This window comes from Watersipora subatra, chromosome 8 (genome assembly GCF_963576615.1).
Source record: "Watersipora subatra chromosome 8, tzWatSuba1.1, whole genome shotgun sequence".
Classification (NCBI taxonomy): Eukaryota; Metazoa; Bryozoa; class Gymnolaemata; order Cheilostomatida; family Watersiporidae; genus Watersipora; species Watersipora subatra.
Genome location: NC_088715.1, coordinates 32410244 through 32432536, shown reverse-complemented (window position 1 = coordinate 32432536; position 22293 = coordinate 32410244). Strand labels below are relative to the sequence as shown.

At 36.5% G+C, this 22293-nt stretch overlaps 3 protein-coding genes across 3 annotated transcripts; 1 reads left to right on the top strand and 2 right to left on the bottom strand.

Moving 5' to 3' along the window:
• Window positions 1–12405: 12405 nt before the first annotated feature.
• Window positions 12406–13923, bottom strand: LOC137402467 (uncharacterized). Its single transcript, XM_068088967.1, has one exon. The coding sequence runs from the start codon at window positions 13921–13923 to the stop codon at window positions 12406–12408; it is 1518 nt and encodes a 505-aa protein (XP_067945068.1).
• Window positions 13924–14457: 534 nt separating this feature from the next.
• On the top strand, window positions 14458–17097 carry LOC137402071 (uncharacterized). The gene is made up of 4 exons (XM_068088539.1): window positions 14458–14583; window positions 14867–15050; window positions 15581–15715; window positions 16625–17097. The coding sequence occupies exons 1-4, from the start codon at window positions 14458–14460 to the stop codon at window positions 16816–16818; spliced, it is 639 nt and encodes a 212-aa protein (XP_067944640.1). The 3' UTR covers window positions 16819–17097.
• A 4223-nt stretch (window positions 17098–21320) lies between these two features.
• Window positions 21321–21779, bottom strand: LOC137402466 (protein FAM200C-like). Its single transcript, XM_068088965.1, has one exon. The coding sequence runs from the start codon at window positions 21777–21779 to the stop codon at window positions 21321–21323; it is 459 nt and encodes a 152-aa protein (XP_067945066.1).
• Window positions 21780–22293: the final 514 nt, after the last annotated feature.

Genomic DNA, 22293 nt, shown 5'->3' with positions numbered 1-22293 from the left:
ATGACTTGGCAAAATCATGCATGAAATAAATGTTTGAGTGTAATGTCTGTACAAAGCTTTGATGCTGAATTGAGATGTGCTGCATGATTCGATACTACATGTGTGTAAATGCGATGCCATATGCGGCAGTCACAAAGTAGATCGTTTGCTGAAACTAATAAAATTAAACTTCTTGAAGTATGGGAGTGATTTATTATAGAAAATAAGTCAGGAAAACTGAAAGATAACTGATTGTCTACAAAGCAGTATGCACTAGAAAACAAAAAAGCTGAGAAGTTATTATGACATTTTCAAATCAAAGACAAGTCGTCAGAAACTTTTGAGCTTTAACAAAATTGGTGATATCCGCAAAATCGTGTAACCATTTTTTAATAGAACAGTTATATGTGTAGCTCATAAGAACATAAGAAGTATGCCAAAAAGAAGATTTAGCAAAGTGTAAAAAAATGTATAGTGTTTATCATTTATTGAGCAGCAAGAATAGCGAATTCAACACCGAGCTGAGTATGAAACTCATCAACAATACAATCAGTAGAACAGTGAAAGTAACTCTTAATCCGAACAGCTATAACCAATCAAATGCACTATATTTGTAAGATAATTTACATCAAATAAGGGCATGCCTGTAAATCTGTACAGCTGAGTTATATATACTAGTACCCTGACGGTCTGGTGTACCACAAGAGATCAGCAGTTGCCCGATAAAGCACAGGTAATAAGTATTCACAAATTGTTCTACAAGGGCGGAAGGTGATCAATTTGAGCAGTTATCAGAGTGTCTGGCTAATAAGCAAAGTGTTATGAGTCAGCCAGCCCGTACAAAGCAGTCATTTATACCTACCTTTAACCATGGCTACATATGGACACGACTCTTGTTGCAGTAATGTTTAAAATTTGCTAACCGAAAATGATTTGTAGATAGAAACGAAAATTCTACTGATCTGTTTAGTAAAGATAAGAATGTCATACATTAGATGAACAATGAAAGAAAATAAAACAGCCAATCAAACATTATTAATACAGCTCTGTAATGGCTATCTGGTTAGCTATAGAATTTTACAGACTCAATTTTAATTAGTTCACTGATTTAATAAACATGTTTCTATGACACGCATAATAGGGCCTACGAATTAAGAGGAATTGTAGTTAGGTGCATCTTGTGTAATGGTGCAAATTAAATGTTTCTATAGACAAATCACATGATGCGGATCGATCCCTGTGCATTGTTGAAAAAAGGTGAAGAATTATATGCCATAGGTTAATAAGTACCGGCGCAGCTTTTTTTTGCTTAAAAAGTTTTTGTAAAACACTCCTACAAATCTGCTATGTGCGCAGGCTACTGTAACACATATCGTATGTAACGTTGCATCATCATTGCACAGTTTAAGTTCATAATATATTTGAAATTGATTAAATGTAAAAAAAGATCAACAACCTCTGTTTAAAAACACAAAAAGTAGTATTAAATCGATTGGCTTAAATCAAAAAACCCTTGCACTTTTCATACTTAAACATATAACTTAGCAGATTTGGAACAATCTCGCTTTTCTCTAAATAGCTTTTCTTTAGCGGTTTTTTCTTATTTCTAGTTGACTATAAATTTCTGCTGGCATCAAGCTGCTCAGCTAGTAGTATAGTAAGCCACTTTTTGATCTGTTTACTAAGAATTTTGTACAGGGCATCTTCCATATGCTTACTAGGATGCTTATCATTAATTTATGGTATATATCAGTAAGCGTTTCAAATAGTAATTTCCAGAGCAATAGTTTCAGGAATGTCAGTGTTTAGGAGGCTTACCTTTAATTTATGGTTAACATCGGTAACTGTTTGAAATCTTTAGTTCTGAGCAGTTTTGTTTCAGGAATGCCAGTGAATTGGCATTGCATCAATTTTGATACCGAGTGAAGGTTAATTACTGTACACTTGTTATCCTCTAAGCTAAAATTAAAATTCCGTAAAATTACATAAGATTTAGTTTGGCATCAGCAGCCGTTAAGAATGTCCATAATTGAAATGACTGAACATTTGAATCCAGAAGAAAAGATTGATAGCTCTATTATGATCTTTAACCCAAAAACACCAGCCATTCTATTGAGCAAACAGACTAAACATCTTGATAGTCATGAGGTCAATTAAAAATATGTTCATTCGGGTATTATGTATCATGTTGGTGGTTTTTCTCTGGGTTTTGGTCTTTTTACCTTCTGTGTCACTGTGAATAAAAAACGATTTAATGCGAGTTAATAGAATTATGCACTGAAAGTATATCTGGGAAGTGAAAGTTAAATTGATATTCAAAGCGATTGAACCAGAAGGTAATGAATATTCGCTCTGTACCAAAAGCGGCAGCAAAGTTGTCAGCACTCTCTCAGCATTGAACTCATCAATTTTTCAGTAAACTGATTGGTATATAGATTCACAATGTTGATGTCTATTTCTCCACAGCCTGGGTGTTGATGATGATACAAAAAATGTTGTCTTGTTATATCGTAAATGAAAGTAATGACGTCAGCGATAACCTAATTTAATTTTGATGAGTTTTGTTTTTTAGCCGGTCTTGACTTTTTGCATCTAATTTTAATCGAATCAGCGGTAGAATTTAATTAAAGTATGGCATTAGTTATTTTGATATAGCGATGAGAGGTTTTTCGCTTTTGTCAGTTAAGGGCCTATGCTTTTTGTGTATCCATTTAATTGGATCTGCAGTTTTGGGATAGTTTCCTAATAATTTCAAAAGTAACTTTAAGGTCAGCGGTAAGCTCTGTACCAACGACAGATAGTTTATTAAAATATTTTAAGGATGATGACATGGTTGAAAATATACCTTTGCAAAATAAAGCTACCAGGCATAAGTCATGGATAGTAGCTTGAATATTCACTTTTATTAATAACTTTTAACACAAATTTTACAGTAAATGTGAAGGTTTTTTCAAAAATATGTTTTTATTGATGGACGATTCAAATCAATGTATTCTATTCTGTTATTTTGGTCTTTGTATCGTTAATTATATTTGTTGTAAGTTATTGCTTCTATAGTTGAACGAGTAACTGATCGTATTGTAAACGTGTATGGAATGCGACGGGAGTACTGCGAAGGAGTAAGATTTAATGGGTGATTGATGGTATTAGACCAAATGAAAGATTACGGATTCTAAATGCTTACCAGGATGTTTGCCATAAATTAATGATACACCTCCTAGTAAGCATATTGAAAACGCCCTGTACACAATTCTTAGTAAGTGGATCGTAAAGTGACTTGCTATACTACTTTGGCCATTATCTTAAAAATACCTTAGTTCCTGTGAACTTTACCATTAATTATTTTTTGAGTGTTATGTTCTTCTATAATAGATAATAAATTAAGAGTCTGTCCATTGCTAAATGGCAGATAAAGCATGATTCATGTAATGTTCTTTAATAATAATTGTAAAATTTTATAACGTCAATTCCGGTTAACTTGTTTATTATTAGCTAGTTGCCAATCCATCAACATAATGAAATAACCGCAGGTGCAAATCAGCCTGCAATCAGGTGCAATGCCTTATTGCTGCCGATTCATATTCAAATGTACAACAAAAACCTGCTCAAACTGTTTACCTTAGTGAGATTCATCACTCTTCAGCATCCTCCTACCTTTAAAAACAGATGTTTTCAGTATTGCCCCACAAAGTAAAAGAAATAAATGAAATCACTGCTGCCTTTATGTTGTCACTATTTGCAATACGATGATTCTTCTCTAGTTTTACACAAATTTCTAGCAACCCGTTTTCTTATTCATTTCATATTATATTCTTTGAGAGTGTAGACTTCTTTATAACTAGATTAGAACAAAAAACTTATTGTACACCTAACTCTCTCCTCGAAACGGATGAAAAGGTATGTCTATCTATATGTATGCTTTTATTTTTTGGATTAATGTTGTTTATTCATGTCTTTAGTTTTTTTGCAATTCTTATTAACACTTCACATAATATTTCATTAGCTATATTTCATATGTTAATCAAGTTTTAAAAACTTTCAGTTTTCATGGTGTTAATTTATTTGTGTGTGCCGCTTACATATGTTTTGTTTAAATCACCAATTGAATGGCTTTTAATTTTTAAATTTTTAAGTTATGTTTATCATGTGCCTGAAGTCATTTGCTACAAGATGATATGCAGTTTGAAAGTATTCAGAAGGAGAAAAGTGAGTTTAGAGGACAAAATCAGTGAGGACTTGCAGACATGACTGTACTTCACTAACAAGTTACTCTAGTAATATTTTCGAACATTATGTGCTTGGATATTTGTCAAACAAATAAGATGAGGCAGGCTGTGTCAAAAGTTGATTGCCCAAATCAGCATTCTTGTAGTTAATTTATAGCTCAAGCTAGATCAGCGTCAGTGAATCATTGCTTGGCCATTGTTGATTTAATCTAACCACAGCCTCATCAAATGATAAGCTGTAGGCTTTGTGACTCTAGGGCCTAGGCTGATGTGACCTAAAGTCATAATTGATATACAGTGTTATTTGGCTAGTTTATAGTTGATGATAAGCTAGCTGCCTGATCTGGCTGCATTTTTTGTGTAGCAGTGCTCGTACTGTCAAGCGACAGCACGAGCATGATCCTAAATTACTAACATTAATTTTTAGTGATGGCAAAGCGTAACACGATGGCAACGATGGCAAAACGTAACCGAGGCAATGATGAACCGGTAAGCAAATTGGCAGTAATCACTCACCTTGACATACAATGTTACTTTGTTTTACTATTGGCTTCATAGGTCAAACTCATCATATCTTAAAAGACAAATATTTTCATAGAATACACTTTATTTTATGTTTACCAGTTGTGCTGATGTGCTTGTTAGCCAACTGCTAAAAGGCTATAATCTAGCCAATAATGCGACATGAGGCTCACTCCACTAAGAGATGCGAATCAGCAATAGAATTTTGACTATAGGCTAACTATTAGTAGTTGTTTATATACTTTGAGCATTCAGTTTATTGACAGAAACTTTATTAGCTGTGTTCATCTTGACAGTTGTGAACAAAAAGAAGGTATTATAAAAAGGCTATTGTAACAAAAAGCACAAAGCTTTCAGAAAGCACAATGAGATAGCTTTAAAAACCATGAAGCTGCTATTATTACAATACTCCCACTCAATTACATGGTTGCACCAACAGCCAGTTTGTGACCAAAAAGAACAAACTACAATGATCGTAATCAACAAAAAAGCAAAAACATAACAGTCTTGTGTTCAGTGGTCAGACAGTTAATTAACTCAAACCCAACATGTCTCTAAATTTGACAAATAGATCACGTGGCAGCGGATTCGTGAATATGTCAGCGATATTATCATTCGTCGAACAAAACTCGGTAGAGACATCACCAGCTTTAATCGCCTCACGAACGTAGTGGTATTTTACATCTATGTGTTTTGTACGCTTGCTAGTTTTCTGGCTGTTTGCGATTGCTGCAGCTGATTGATTATCTACAAAGATGATTGTAGAATTAAGTTGCGTGGTTCCAATATCTGAGAATATCTGACGTAACCACATGCACTCAACAACACCATCAAACAACGCAATATACTCTGATTCCGTAGTAGAGAGAGCAACGACTGACTGACGCTTGCTGGACCAGCTGATTGGACAACCAGCATTAATGAAGACTGCACCCGATTTCGAGTGCCGGTCAGCGTCGCTCGCATAATCTGCATCTGTGTATCCATCCATTGGTTTACCTTGCTTTCTAAAATTCAGGCATAAATCCTTGGTGCCCTTCAGGTAGTGTATTACTCGTTTGGCTGCGGTCAAGTCAGTCTGGATGGGGCAAGCGTTGAACTTGGCTAAAGCTCCTACTGCTTCAGCAATATCTGGACGAGTAGATACGGCAGCATATAGTAGACTTCCTACCATCGATTGATAGGGATTGGGATCTGCTTATTTGCTTCCATCCTTGTGACTCAGCTTTACATCATATGCTGCCGGAGTTGCGACAGGCTTACATTTTTCCATGTTGAACTTTTGAATTATTTGTTGAATGTAAGGCTTCTGACTTAGACGCATAGAAGTTTCTACTCTCAATAAGTAATCCCAGACAATGATGAAGCGGTCTGAGATCCGTCTTTTTGAAACGAGACGAGAGAGCCAATTTTAATTCGGTCAACTGAGCACCAGTGTCTGGCATTATACACAAGTCATCTACGTAAACACCAATCATCACTTTCTGGTCATTTTCCAGCGAATATACACACAGTTGTCAGCGGAGGACTGCATGAAACCTAATGATTTAAGAAATTCATCTAATACCATGTTCCAACATTTAGGCGACTGTTTAAGTCCATACAGCGAGCGATTAAGTTTGCAGACTAAATTTTCTTTACCCGGCACAACAAAACCCTCTGGCTGTTCCATATACACCTGTACATCTTCTGACAGCTTTCTATTCAAAAAAGCCATTGGAAATCCATTTGGTGTATCATCATATCTCTCTCAACAGCATCCGATAAGAGTGCTCGCAGAGATGTTCTGTGAATAACGGGGGCGTATGTTTGATCGTAATCCACCCCAGCCTTTTGTGCATATCTCTTTGCCACAAGTCAAGCTTTGAATCTACTTATAGACCCATCAGACGAGTGTTTAGCCTTGAAAACCCACTTAGAGCCAATCGCTTTGCGCTCGGGCAGAAGATCAACTAGTTCCCATGTACCATTGTTGATCAGTGATTGATACTCATCATTGCTGGCTTTGATCCAGGCATCACGATTTGTGCTAGCCAGGGCTTGCGACAAACTAAGAGGCTCTACAATGTTGATTGCTGAGTGAGCAGAGTGACCAAGGTTTGTGAAATCATCAATACCAAACCGAAAAATGGGGTGAGTGGAACGTGGTGATCGCCTATGTGTAACCGTCGGTGTTGGAGGAGCCTTTTCATCTTTTGATAGGTCAATATTCACCGCTTCAGAGTTGTCTACACTTGGCTTTGACGACTGATTTGGTAAACCGAGCTTGGTTTAATCAAAGGTGACATCATGTCTTACCTCTATTTTTCTAGTGATCGGATCGTAGAGTCTGTAGGCTTTAGATCTAAGGCTATACCCCACAAACACCATTGATTCTGCTTTCTCATCGAGTTTACGTCTCAGCTGATCGGGTATGTGAGCATAGGCAAAACATCCAAAAATTTTCACGTGTCCAAGATCAGGTTTTCTGTTGTTCCATTTTTCATAAGGGGTTGTATTCCATTCAAGTGCTCGTGTGGGGAGGCGATTACGAATGTATACCGCGGTCGATATTGTCTCTGCCCAGAATGATTTTGGAAGGTGAGATTCAGAAATTAACGAGCGAGCGGCCTCACAAACAGTTCGATTAAATCTCTCAGCACAGCCGTTTTGTTGTGGACAATAGCGAGTGGTGACTTGGTGATGTATACCTTGAGCTGAAAGGTAACTCTCAAACTCATTAGATGTATATTCTCCACCACCATCGCTTCTAAGTGTACCTATAGTCTGATCAGTTTGATTTGTCGCTATTGATTCGTAAGTTCTAAACACCTGGAACATACCAGATTTGTTACGTAAAAATATATATCTGCACATGCCTACTAAAATCATCAATAAATGAAACAAAATAGTTGCTACCACCTAAAGATTCATTCTGCATAGGGCCACACACATCCGTATGTACCAATTCAAGAACCTTTCTTGATTTTATGCCACGGTCAGTTTGAAATGGACGTCGAGACATTTTACCTTTCACGCAACCTTCACGGACACCTATTTCGCCGGTAACATTACAACCATTTTCATACCAAAGATTCATGTTTTTGAGGCTGCTTATGTTTACATGAGCGAGACATTGATGCCACAGTAGGGAGGAGGACGCGGCAGCATTAGCAGTATGAATAGCAAACTCGACATCAAGATAATATAGTCTGTTTACTACAGATCCTGATGCTATCAACATCTTTCTTTGATTCTTAATCCAGCATCTCGAATGTCCAAACTGTACTATATATCCTTTTTGTGTAGCCGCTTTTACAGAAAATAGATTTCCGTGTAGGTCAGGTATGTGTAGTACATGGTAAAGTGTAGCACATCTAGTTTTATTTCCATGAATTTTTATTTGCAGCTGAACAATACCTTTTCCTACTACTGGAACTTGAGACCCATCGGCAACAACAACGTACTTAGGTGAATCTAGCTTAAAATAATCACAAAATACAGCTTTATTTTTCGCCATGTGACTGGTAGCACCGCTGTCAATCAGCCATTTTTGAGAGTCAACATGTGTCTCCAGTACAGTAAATGCCGATTCATCATCTTTGCTATTATCATCGTATGTAGATATTTTGGCCTGGTGTGGATTTGAGTTACTGTTGTAATATCCATGACCTCGTTCTCGGCCGCGACGCGATTCATGGCTCTGATTATAGTTGTTTTTAGGACAACCGTTTTGGTAATGTTGTAAAGACCCACAGATACAGCAGCCTTTGGATTGTTACTGACTATGTTTAAAGTGGTTACTTGCTGACAGTAGAGCAGTGTTAGAGTTCGCTTTAAACCTGACACCGCCAGAATCGCTGGCTGGAGTCAGTGCTCTTTGTTCCCTTTTTTGTTCTTCATTAAGCAGTGTTTGTATGGCAAACTGTAAAGTTATATTGCCACCGCGAGCCTCGAGTGCAGTCACTACCGTTGAATAGCTTTCCGGGAGGCTTCCAAGTAGAGTCACCACCTGGTCTTCCTTGCTAATATTAGCCTTAATAGCTGTGAGTTTATCAGTGATAGCTTTCATGTGACGTAGGTGGTCTTCAATTGATGAACCTTCGCTCATAACAGTCCTAAAGTACCGTTTCTTGAGAAATAATCTATTCGCCAGTGTATCACGTTCAAAGTGAGCTCTGATCTTGTTCCACGCAACTCCTGGGTCCTCACATTCACTGATGAGATAAATAAGACTATCACTCACAGAAAGCACCATGTGGAAAAAGCTTTGCTTGACTTCTTTTTGTACTCGACTTTAGCGGCAGGGCTAGCATCATCCTCTAGAGTAATGGTTCTATCCACATATCCAAACAAGTCCTTAGCTATGAGTAGGTGTTTGAGTTTGAACTTCTATGTGGCATAGTTATCAGTGTTCAGCTTATCTATAGTCCAGCCTTTCTCATCCATAGTTATTTGATAATATTTAATTGGTTGACTGGGCCCATAACCTGTTGTTTATATACTTTGAACATTCAGTTTATTGACAGAAACTTTATTAGCTGTGTTCATCTTGACAGTTGTGAACAAAAAGAAGGTATTATAAAAAGGCTATTGTAACAAAAAGCACAAAGCTTTCAGAAAGCACAATGAGGTAGCTTTTAAAACCATGAAGCTGCTATTATTACAATATCAGTGCTATATGTATAATAATTGTGTTCTGGTGTTGCATAACTTAACAAATAAATTGCACCAAAATTGTAAGTTGAAATACTGATGAGAACAGTGCAGAAGTTTTAAAAATGCAACTAAAGCGAAACGCTTTTGTTTTAAATGTATCGCGCTATAAAAATTTTTTTAAATTATGCAAGATATCATGCCAACTTAGCTGCAAACGCATTGCTCTGTGAAAACTCTAACAAATCTAAGCTGTTGTACCATTTTCTATACATGTATATATTGTATATGTAAAGCTAAAACTATATTTATGGGGGTTATAGAGAAAGCATTGTATAGAAGTTTAAAAATTGATATTGCTTTTATATTTGTTTTTTTTGGCTTGTTGGAGATATAGTGTGGTACCTCCATCTGGTAAATGGTATACTGCCAACAATACAGAACTTTATGCTACTTCATTGGCTACAGGCTTGATATTTGTGTACAAAAATAAAGGCTAGGTGATCTTGAGATCTGGTTTTATCTTTGACAATTTAGCACTTTTTGATAGGCACTTTTTGTATTGAGTCGTATGTGTTATAAATCTTCCTGCTAACGGCTAGCATTATTGTTTCAAAATACTTAGTTATTAAAAAATTTTCAATGTTTTTACAAAGTTGCTGGTTAGTGGCTATGGCTGAAGTATTTCTCCTATATAGGTGCTGGCTAGTTCTTTAGGTATTCAAGTAAAACATGGCCATTATTGCTTTAGTGTTTCTATTGAATATTTACCATTCACTGCGTGAAAGAACTTTGGTTTTATTTAAGGAGAAGTGACAGTTCAATTCAGGGCTGACAACATGGCACGAAGGCTTAAAATGCATCAGATTAAGGAAGGAACATTAATTTACTTTTTGATGTAATCACACATGGTGTGAAAATCATTTATTTATATTAATGTTGCCCAAGTTAGTTATAAAGTGCAACACTCTATGTGTTAATCTTTCGAAAGGCGTCAAACAAAACAAGTAAAATTGTTCATTTAATTGTTACAGCACCTAATAGCAGAGCCAGAAATACAGCTTGTTCAACTGCAGGATGTGAAAATAGTTGCTGAACCCATGCACAGTAATCCCTTTGTATTGATCTATCAACTATTAAGGAGGAGCCTGAAGGTTTGTGATAATTCACTAGTTGCCATGGAAAATAGCAACTAAAATGCTGTGCAACTGACCAATATGACATGAGTGTTTCACATAAGTTTGCTTGTCAGTCATTCTTAACTGCAGCTAAACTATATTCTACCTGTTATATTTCATAAAAATAAATATTACTGGTGCTACTGACTTCTAAGAAAGCAGCGCTCGAAATCATTAGACAAATTTTGATTACCCAACATTCCGTGTCAAATTATCAAAATATCAACATGAAAATTCCAAATGTTTATTCTATTCAGACAGCATGTTTGTAAACAAACAGCTATTGTCAATACACTGTATGTGCTCTATCATGTGTTTAATTATATTTATATACTAGCTGTACTGCCCGGCGTTGCTCGAGAAACGAAATTTTTTTAATATTTTTGAACATATATAAGTCTCTTCCACACCACCCAGGAGGTAGACAAATAGCGCATTACCTATTTTTTAAGGTGGCGGGTTCCCCAGTAGGCATATAAACAACCACAAATGTATATATTTTTGTGGTAGCTTATGAATCTTCATATGCAGCACATAGATGCTACCTAGATGTTGTCTTAGTGATTAGAAATCACTTTTTGAATATTTGACTTTTTATCTAACATGCTTCTGAGTCAATCTTGCTCATAGTGTTCTATAGTTGTATTAATATTTTCCCTTCACTATTACCTTTTCCCTTCCCAATTAGGACTTTGTTTTATTTGTTTTTCTATCCGTTATAATAAAAAAGTGTTCACAAACAGATAAGTGATAAACTTAGAGTTAAAATATGTTAAAACAAAGAGTTAAAAAAACATTAAAAATCTTTTAAAATATTTATGTAAACAAAGAGAACTTCATTAAATAGAAATGATTGAAAAAGTTATTTAAATTCAAAGAACTAACATAAAAACCATGAACGAAATAAAAGCTTTGTAATATTTGTAGACATGTTATTTCCAATCTACCCAAGAGGTAGACAAATGGCGCATTACCCATTTATGTAAGGTGGCAGGTTCCCCAGTAGGTATATAGACCACCGAACATGTATACAATGTTTAATATCTCAAGAATTTTATTGTTGAAGTTTATTACATGACCATGGAAATATAAATTCAAAACATTTCATGAGCAAGGCAGTTTGTGCCAATCCAAACAATTTAAAGTAAAAATAAGATATCAGTAAAGGTGTTTAAACGTGAAATAATTAGCAAGCAACTGTTAAATGTAGTCTGTTCTACCACAATGATTGCAAAAAAGTATGAATTGATAGAAATATGATATACAAAATGAAAAACCAAAATATCATGAATAATAACAATGGAAAGTTGCTGTTGCTGAGGAAGATATCTTTGAAAATTTGCCGAGCATAATGCTAGTGTATCACTGAAGCGCTTGAGGGTAAACAATGTTCTTTGTCTGACCGAATGGCGAGAGAATGTATAGACCATTTTTACTGCCTACTCGGGATAGCGCAACATACAACTGTCCACGAGAAAAGCATGGTGTAAGGAGGTGAATGCCGACAGTTTTTAGTGTTTGACCTTGGGATATGTGGATGGTCAAAGCAAATGACAGTCTAACAGGAAACTGTATACGTTTAAATTTAAATAACACATTTGTCGGGATTAGTGGTATTATAGGGATACAAACTTTTTCACCCATCGCAGCTCCGGTAAGCACAGTAGCACAAATACGATTTGGAGATAGATTTTTGATGATCAATCTTGTTCCATTACAAAGTCTAGGTAAATCCAAATTTCGAAAAAGCATAACTGGGGCACCAACGCATAGTTGAAGATTATGAAGAGGCATACTGGCAGGCTGTAAGGAGTTCAAAAATTCTGTAGGGTAATTGACAGAATCATTCTCTTCAACAACACAGTCTATGCTGAGGAATGAAGTCGTAGTCCCAGGAGTTTTTTCAAGAAGTAGTTGATTGATGTGGTCAACAGTGTCATTTTAGGTGCCAGAATTACCCTTTCTTTCAGCCATTGGTGCTGAAGATAGTTTTCGTGAATATTTGGGTACACTTTATGTAGTAAATTTTCTTTTGTGTCTACAATAAATCCGCAATTATCAGGTAGAGAGATTAGCCCATTGTTAACTGGTAGCTTTCCCTCACCGATATTCAAAATTTGTGCAGAAAACTTCCCCAAAGCGTCATCCCCTCCTACATGCACTCTCATATTTGTTGTTAGTTTACAAACTTCTACACAGTGCCATATATAAGAATCCTTTAAGCAAGCTTTGAGTTCATCAGCTAAAGTTCCTCTAGGTATGACCGGTAGGATTTGACGAAAATCGCCAGCAAGAAGTACACATACACCACCCATAAGTTTGTCACTGTTATAAAGGTCTTTAAGCGTGCGATCCAGAGCCTCCAATGTTGCTTTATGTGCCATTGTGCATTCATCCCAAACAATTAATTTTGTGGTCTGTAACAATTGAGTCAATCCAGTACCTATACGGATGTTGCAAACAGGAGTCTCCAGCCGTTCTAAATCTAATGGTAGTTTAAACATGGAATGAGACGTTCTTCCACCTTCCAGCAACGTAGCGGCTATACCTGAAGATGTGACTGTCAGTGCGACTTGTCGGTTAGATCTGATTTTAGCAAACAAAAGATTGAGCAAGAAAGTTTTACCAGTTCCACCGGGAGCATCTAAGAAAAAGATCGCTTCACGCTCATCATCCACAGCTTTTAAAATTTTTCCATTAACTAAATTCTGATCAAATGTGAGGTTTGGTTCGGTGCTTCTAACAAATCTATCTAACTTTGCCATGTCATAGTTGGTTTCTTGTAGCACTTCTGTCTGTGGTAGCAGGTCTAAATCTCTGCATGGCAATGTGAATCCGAGTTTCTCTAGTGTCTTACCAGAAATGTTAATGACTTTGTCTTCTAATAAAATCAAAGTTTTGTTGAAAATTTCAGCCGTGAAATCTAAAGAGATTTGCGGTTGAAGTTGATTCAATTGTCTGCGTACATCATCATTTATGCTTTCTTTATGATCTAGCCATAATTGTTTAGAATCAGAAAGATTGCAGCTAATAAGAATAACAGCAAACAGATTACGCAACCGAGAAGGTGAATATGAAACTGAAGCTTCCCGAAGAGTGTTGCGCCACTGTCTGTCATCTTCTAGTAATCCTCGTTTGAGACATGCCTCCTTAAATGTTGAGCAAACGATTCCGTCGACAGTTCGAAGCTGTTGAAACGAAGTAGGTCCTGTAACTTTGTGTAGAAAAATGTGCAAGTGAAAACATTCTACATTTGTTGGATGAATGATATATACTCTTCCCAGCGCATTTGATGCATGTATGTGAGGCCAGTTTTCAACAACTTTTCCTTGTTTTCTAAATTGCCACTTTTTCTGTGCTGTCCATGTGTAGTAAGTAGGCATTTGATGATATGGTAGAGTTTGAGCAAACTCATCGTTTTGGCATGCTTTAAAAAGTTCTGTTAAAGTAGTCCTTGGTGGTTCCTGTGCACGTTGTTCGATTTTCTCCTCATTGAAGTATACTCGCTGTCCGTTTTCTAGATGTACACTAAAGTGTGTTACTGCAGGATGTCTCTGATGAACTGACAAACCTAAAATCCTCCAAACAGCCTCATTGCTGGAAATATATCTACCAGTTTGAAAAATAGTAACTTCATCCCTGTTATTTTCTATAACAAAAGCTGCTTGATCACTACCTTTGTGAATGTATTGCAAATGTATTTTATGGATTTAACCAAATGACAGTATTCCACATTGAGATGGGTGTTGAAAATTTTCAATAGAAGAGGGCAGTATGGCACAATCCATCTGTTGTCAATTTCTATTTCTGTACAATTCCTATTTCTGTATTGCTATACATGTAGCACGAAGGGAAGCTTGCTCTGGTTGGTTAAAACATGCTCACTTGATTCTCTTTTCGACCAATGATTTAGGCCAATGGCTGATAGGCCCATTACCAGAACAGATGCATTAAATGAGGTGAAGACATGGTGCCCAAATCTCAAAATGCCAGAGCGAATACACGCACAAAGATTGAGGCACTATTTAGCGACAACTTTCCAGGTATGGACAAGTGTATGTAGGGGAGTTTGAAAGTATGTTATTTGTGTTGAATTTGAGGGCATGTTTAAGCGAGCAAATCTCTTGAAATGCTCATATAGTATTGCTTTCTAATAAAAATAATTGAGAAACATATCTGACTGTTGGCGTTCAATGTTTTGATGTTATATAACATAATGCTGAAAATTATTATCAGTAACAGTAAACACTATTTACCATGAATGTGATTCATGGTAAGCAGCATGTTAGCAGGTGTTAACACACAAATGCTGGTACTATTTGTTAGATGCTAAAACTGAATGATGGTGAGCTCAACATGCTGGCTGACCACATGGGACATGATCTTGGGATACATACCACGCGTTACCAGCTACAAACGAGCATCATTGAAAGGAGTGAGATAGCCAAGCTCCTGATTAGAGTGGAACAAGGTGAAGAAAAATATGGTCTGTTGCCAAGTGACGAAGAAGGTAACTAACTACTTATTGGTTTTAAGCATGCTCCATTTTAAATTGAATACATAGATTTTAAAGCACAAAGTAATATCTAGCAAGCCGGGCATTTTTGGCCCGGCTTGGTAGATTTTGGCCAGATTAGAAGTAATCAAACATCTGTGACTTTTGCTACTAAACCAGTTTGAAAAAAATTAAGTAAACTATTGTTGGTTTGTTGCTAACCAATTAGTAAACTTGACTTTTTAAACTGTTTTATTTCGGCAGTAAATTAAAAGTTTTTGAATTAAAATATTTAAACATGGCAAGATTCAATTGCGCTGCATCAGTATTTTTAGCAAAATTACTGCTTGTAAAATCAGTTGATCACTAGCCACCTTACGGTATGTGCCAACAAAAATTTTTGGATAGTAAGAATGAATCAAGTATATTAAAAAACCCTTAGGGTTTATTGCTAACCAGGCTTAACACTGCTTGTGATGCTCTTAGGTCTTTTTTGGTAAATATTTTAGGTGATTACTATGTATCAATAAAATTGTCTAATATAGGTGAAACACGTTGTGATAGTGATAGTAAAGAGGAATCCATCACCCATCTTGTTGAAGTAGAGGACCGTGAGAACGATGCAGACTGCATTACTACAATAAATGTATCAGATACACATGATGCAACCGAAAGAAAAGGTAGCATTATGATCTATATTCTTCTGTGTCAACATTGATAATTTAACTTGCATGTTGTGTCATCAGTTCAAACATGTCTGCAATAAAAGCCTGTAAAATTCTAATTTTGGCTTATTTTTTATGTCATGTTGAAAAAGTTAGTGTCATGGAACTTAATATTAAACCTAATGATGACCTCAAAATTAGTATAAAAGGGTTAGGGATTGGTGTTTTATTGTACGATGTCATTTTATGTTTGTAAATTATAAGAATTGGTTAAAAGCTTGAAAACCATAGTAGGATGCTCCGGTTGCCTACCAATGCTAAGTGGTATAATAATACTAATAGCAATGGCATGAATAATTGTTCGCATCAAGATTTTAGCTTAGATAATATGTAAACACATAACAAGAACAAAGTCTATATTATTTACTGGTGAATTTGCTAGAATAGGGCAAAAAAACACATTTTACCCCATACGCTAAAAAAATTATTTTGCTTTAGCAAAGTTTTTCTTTCATAAAAATGCAGCTCTAAAAACCAGGGAAAACTTTTTCAAGCAGTGTAAACATTGGGTTCATAGAGTTCTGACAGTCTCAGCTGCTCAATACTTTTTGGTCTAACTATTTGAGTATTTACATGGGCTTCTAAAAGTAAACTGTCATCAGTTTGTGTGTGCAAATTGAACTGGAAACATTATTATCTGATGTTGTTCCAAATCCTTCAAGATGATAATACATTTTACTGGTATTCTTTGGTAAATTTTTAAGTTTTACAAAGCAGCATAGTATGCTGCTTTAAAACTTGAATTTTCCACTATTGCAACGAGCTATATTGAAGAAAAACTGCATGTTGTTCGGCTTTGTATTTCTAGCAACTCCTCCAACTTTTATGACTTACAATCGACTATATGACTCATCTATTTTTCAGGGACCAAAAAACCAAGAAGGACTCAGTTGGAAAAAGACGTATTCAGCAAGCTATGGCAAGATAAGACAACTGTACCTTCCAAAACGAGTTTGCTGAAAATTAAAGAGGCTCTCCCACACAGATCATTGGCGGTATTGCGTGCAAGAGCTCACAACTTGCTAAAAAGCTGTACATCATCTAACAGCCAGCTCTAAGCAAGACCATTGGGAATTTGTTTTTTCTACTTTGCCACAGTCACCTTGTTCATAATTGGTAGTCAATTAATGTAGCTATCTTATTTCTCAGTTTTTTTCCTAATTCTGATTAACAGTAGTTTTTGATAATAAGAACTTTTTAAAACCTAAATTTCTATTTCAAAGATTCATGATTTTCTAAACATGTTTTTAAAATGTTGATTGCTGTTTGTAATTGTCATTTGCTTTTGTAATCTTTTGTTAAGGAAATGACTTTTGTAATTTTTGTATTCATTTTGAAGGGAGTTGCTTTTCTCATGAATAGTTCAATATTATCTGCAAATACATTTAAAAATAGTGCATATTGCTATTTCTGTAACACTCCTAATTATGCACAACGATTTAAATAACGGGCATATTATTTCACAAATTTTTGAGGGTCAGCACACAACCAAAAAGACTACCACCTTGATCAAAATTATATTAAAAATTCTAATTAAAAAATCTAATTATACATTACCTGAGTAACAAATAATCTAATCTAATTTAGGAGCGAATAATCAAGTTAATCAAGATAATCAAGTTCAAGGTTAATATTAAGCTTAAGTAATGAAATGTAAAACTAATTGATAAAAAGTTTCATGAAGAATGCTATTCCATAGTAATTAGAGTGACTCAGAGAGACACCAGTACAAATTTTGGTTTTCCAAGCTATATTTGAAGTTGCCCACACAAATGATAACCGGACAGACAACTCTGAAATATGTTTCAATTTATTGGTTATGGGGCTAGCCCCACAGTGTTCTAATTCATTTGGCAAAACATTAATTTTTTTAGAGCAGTCTCTCGGAGAAAGCAACTCCAACATTCATTCATGAATTTTTGTAATGTGAAAAATTGCTCGGAATCATTTGACACATTCTACAGTGGTTTACAATGTATTTAAGCACTCATCCACATATGGGGCGCCTCATATGTAAACGATAGCCCCATAACAGGAACGGATTTTTGATTCAGGCGCCATATGTTCCTATATATGAATATAAATATAAATATATATATATATATATATATATATATATATATATGCAAAGCAACATCAACCACGATTATGCAAAGCAACATCAACCACGAAGCCGAGGTACGTCAAAAAGCCATTTCCGAATACAAGAAACGCCTTCGGCAGGTCTTACGGAGCCAGCTCAATGCCAAGAACCAAATCATGGCAATAAATACCTACGCACTGCCAGTAATAAGATATCCAGCAGGCATAATAAAGTGGACTGAGGAAGCCATCAAAGAAACAGATATAGCAACTCGTAAACTGCTGACCATGCATGGAGCACTCCACCCAAAATCTGATACTATTAGATTGTATCTTGATAGGAAAGATGGCGGTAGGGGACTCAAAAGTGTACAGCAGACAGTGAAAGAGGAGGAGCGAAGCATCAAAGCATATGCAGCCTCCATGGCCATCTCAGATAATTTGCTAGCTGAATTTCAATCGGCTGCTCTTACAACGGACCTACGCCCTGATGATGAGGAAATTGACTGGCACACGAAACCTCTCCATGGTGCTTACCACCAACAAATATCTAAGGTTGGCGATCTTCACCAGACATATATGTGGCTGAACAAAGGAAACCTAACGGCCAATACAGAGTCGCTAATCATGGCAGCCCAGGAGCAAGTGCTCCCAACAAGGCAACTCCAAACGAAAATCTATCACACTAGAGACGATCCTAGATGCAGACTGTGCAAAGATGCACCTGAGACCATCCAACACATCATCAGTGGATGCAGACAGCTAGCAGGGAACGCATACACTGGGCGGCATAATCATGTTGCAGGTATTGTGTATAGAAGTCTATGTGATGAGTATGGCCTTAATAAACCACAACACTGGTGGGAAGCTCCTGGTAAGGTCAATGAAAATGACCGCGCTAAGATCCTCTGGGACTTCTACATCCAAACTGACAAGCATGTCCTAGCAAACCAACCAGATATAGTGGTGGTAGACAAGGAGAACAAGAGGGCTACTATAATAGATATAGCAGTACCCAATGACTACAATATAGCCAGCAAAGAAAAAGAAAAGGTAGAAAAATATCTCCCTCTTGGAGAAGAAATTGAAAAATGCTGGAATGTAAGAACAACCGTAATCCCAGTAGTCATTGGGGCACTGGGCGCAATAACACCGGCGCATAAAATGTGGCTTGCCCAAATACCAACAACAATCAACTCAGGTGAGTTGCAGAAAAGTGCGCTATTGGGAACAGCTAAGATCTTGAGACAAGTGCTCAAACTCCCAGGCCTCTGGTAGGAGACCCGAGTTAGAGCAGAATTTACCACCCATACGGGGTATCCGGGGTGAGGAAACAATTTTTTTTTTTTTATATATATATATATATATATATATAGTGCATTGACATATATATACTATTGTGCATTGGCAGTGTTTGGCTTGTAGGTCACTTCCCTTGATACATGTGCTAATTGATAAAAGGCCTAGGTTTGTATTTGTTGAGAGGTCTTCATTTTCAACAACGCCTTTACGTGACAATTTAGTGACAATCATATGAAGACATTGCATATAAATTTGTAATGAGTAATTTGTCCAGAGCACAGAAACAAGATGGCTGCTGCGCTTCCATGGTGACACAGCAATATGGCGGTTTGCTATCACTCTAGTGGAAAATAACTCTACGCTCATCCCTATGTGCCTGACTATCAATCTTTCACATTTTGTTTAGAATTGGTAAATACAATGGCTCAAACTGATCAGCCACAAAAATAAAACGGCATGTTAGTATGCTGATCTCCAACCTAATCCCTACGATAACTCTTTTTAAAAAATAAAAGGTTGCATAATATTTTCTGTTATTTTTATTGTTTTTTTATGGCAGAAAAAACAAGCAACTTTTATTTAGATAATTCACTAGAGTTTGTAGCAGTACCAACATGAAATGATTAAACTTGGATCGAGATTATTTTAATCAAATTAATTGAAATCAAGCAGAACTTAAATTTGAAAAGAACATGTTTGTTTACTTTAGACCTACACCAGGTAAAACCAGCAACTCAAACAAAATACAATGCAATTTCGTGCAATACAGTTTAAAACAGTGGTTCTTAACCTTTTTTGCCCTATTGCCCCTTTTCCAAACCTAAAGACAGAAATTCCCTCCCTCCCAACTCCTTCAAATAATGCACTGCAACTAGATAGTGAACTTTATTTACATATATAACTTATATGCATATACATACATGTATATATGCATTTACTACAGTCATAGTTAAATGGAATACTAAAAATGAAGTTATATTGAAAATCAATACATCTATCATTGTAAGACAGTCAGCAGACTAGTGCAATTTCTGTGTTTGTTTGGAGCTGACCAGAATTTTGATGTTAGGAGTTGTTGTAGATAGGGCACTCCGTAGGTCAGCTTCTACTTCCAGACGGTTTCTAGATTTGCTCTTTATGGTTAGCATTGCTGAAAATGCTGACTCGCAAAGATATGTGAAAGCAAAGGGTATGAGCATCTTGAAAGCGGCCGGGCTTATGTTAGGATACAATCTTTAGGCCTGAACCCAAAAGTGCTCTATTGATATCTCCTTGAAGTCATTTTTTAATGCAGAGTGGTTTATCAGTTCCAAAAACTCCTCCTGAAGCTGTTCCGGAATCTCGTGGACATTGCGCCTGAAAGGGTCTTGGGTCAGGCTCATTAATTGCTCTGTCCTAGGATCTAACTTTGGAAAATATCTCTCAAACTCTGCTATCAAGCTGTTCAAGTGATGCTTTATGTTGGTTAGCAAAGAAGCGGAATTGTTGTGAACTTTCTTTCACCAGCTTTCTCGTGAACTAATGAATCCAGAACCGTAAATGAAACTTATATTCCCAGTAGCCAGTCTTTTCACCCAGAGTTTGAGCTTGTCCTTGAATGCATTGATACTATCAGTTGCATTCAATACATTTCTGTATCTACCTTGCACCTTTGTGTTCACTTCATTGATTGAACCAAATATGTCAACCAGGTAAGCAAGACACTGATGAAAGCCTTCCACTTGCATTGAGGCCAGTAGTTTTGGTTTGTTATGAGTTTTCAAGAACTCATTGACCTCTGCTTGTAGATTGAAAAAATGCAGAAGCATGTTAACCATCCAACTTTGGTGTGGAACAATAGTGATGAGTGCACAGCATCCATATCTTTGCATAACTTGTGGAAGAGACGTGTTTGCAAGGCAGAGCCATTAATAAAGTTTACTACTTTAATCACTGAAGAAAGGTGTTCCTGCAATCCTTTGGGAAGAGCTCTTGCTGCTAGCGCTTGTCTGTGAATGAAGCAATGGGTTCTCACCACTAAAGGATTCTTTTCTTTTACCAACTGTGCAAATCCAGCACAACAGCCAAGCATGGCTGGAGCACCATCAGTTCAAACTCCAATTAGTTTGCCCTAGTCCAGACGTTCTTTGCTGAAGAAGTCGGAAACCAGGTTCATAACATCAGCAGCTGTGGTGGTCTATGTTAGAGGACAGCAGAACATAAATTTTTCCTCAATTGTCTCTCTGTGTACATAGCGTGCAAACACCCTCAGCTGTGAAACGCTAGCAACATCAATGGACTCATTAAGTTGAATGGTGAACATGGGAGATGACTTGATCTTTTCAATTACTTGCCTCTTTATGTCCGCAGACATATCATTGATCCTCGATTTCACTGTGCTGTCTGAGAGAGATAAATCAGCTACCTTTTGAGTGACTGTGTCGCCAAGAATAATCTTAGTACACTCCAGCAGACAAGGTTTAACTGATGTTTCACCAATGGTGTGTGGCTTCTTATCTTTGGCGATACGGTAAGACAGAGCATAGGATGCCTCGGTAATGGCCTGTGCCTGGATATGAAAACTGCCAGTAGAATCCAGTTTTGCTTGCTTGAGTTCTCTCTCTTTAGCTTCAAAGAACGGCTTTGATTTATCCATGTGTTCTGCATGTTTATTTCTTAAGTGTTGCTCAAGTATGTGGTTTCATGGAGTCGTTAGCGAGCATTTTCATGCACGAAACACATTGCAGTACTTCGATGCCACTTTTAATCATACAAGTGAATCCATAGTTAAGGTAAGAATCATCATATGTTCATCTTTTTGTCTTTGACTTTTCTAACACCTACAATATGGGATATGCAATCAAAATATTTGAACACGTTCGCTATCTACATGAGCAAAACATCATACATATGTTAGGCTACAGAGCAAACTGTCAAAATGTTATACGTTTATGCAAACCAAATTGGTAACTGAACAATTAATATTGCAGGTATGTATATGCATGTAGTGTAGCAATCTTTACTTTTTCCACAGTTTTATGTAGATCTTTGCTTTGTTGAAACTACTGAAATTCATTCACTCCTCGCTGCCCTTTATATAAGAAAAATTGGTGCCATAGAAATCCCCTTTGGCAAACTGCCAAATTCCCCCTCCTAAAATCCCAAAATTC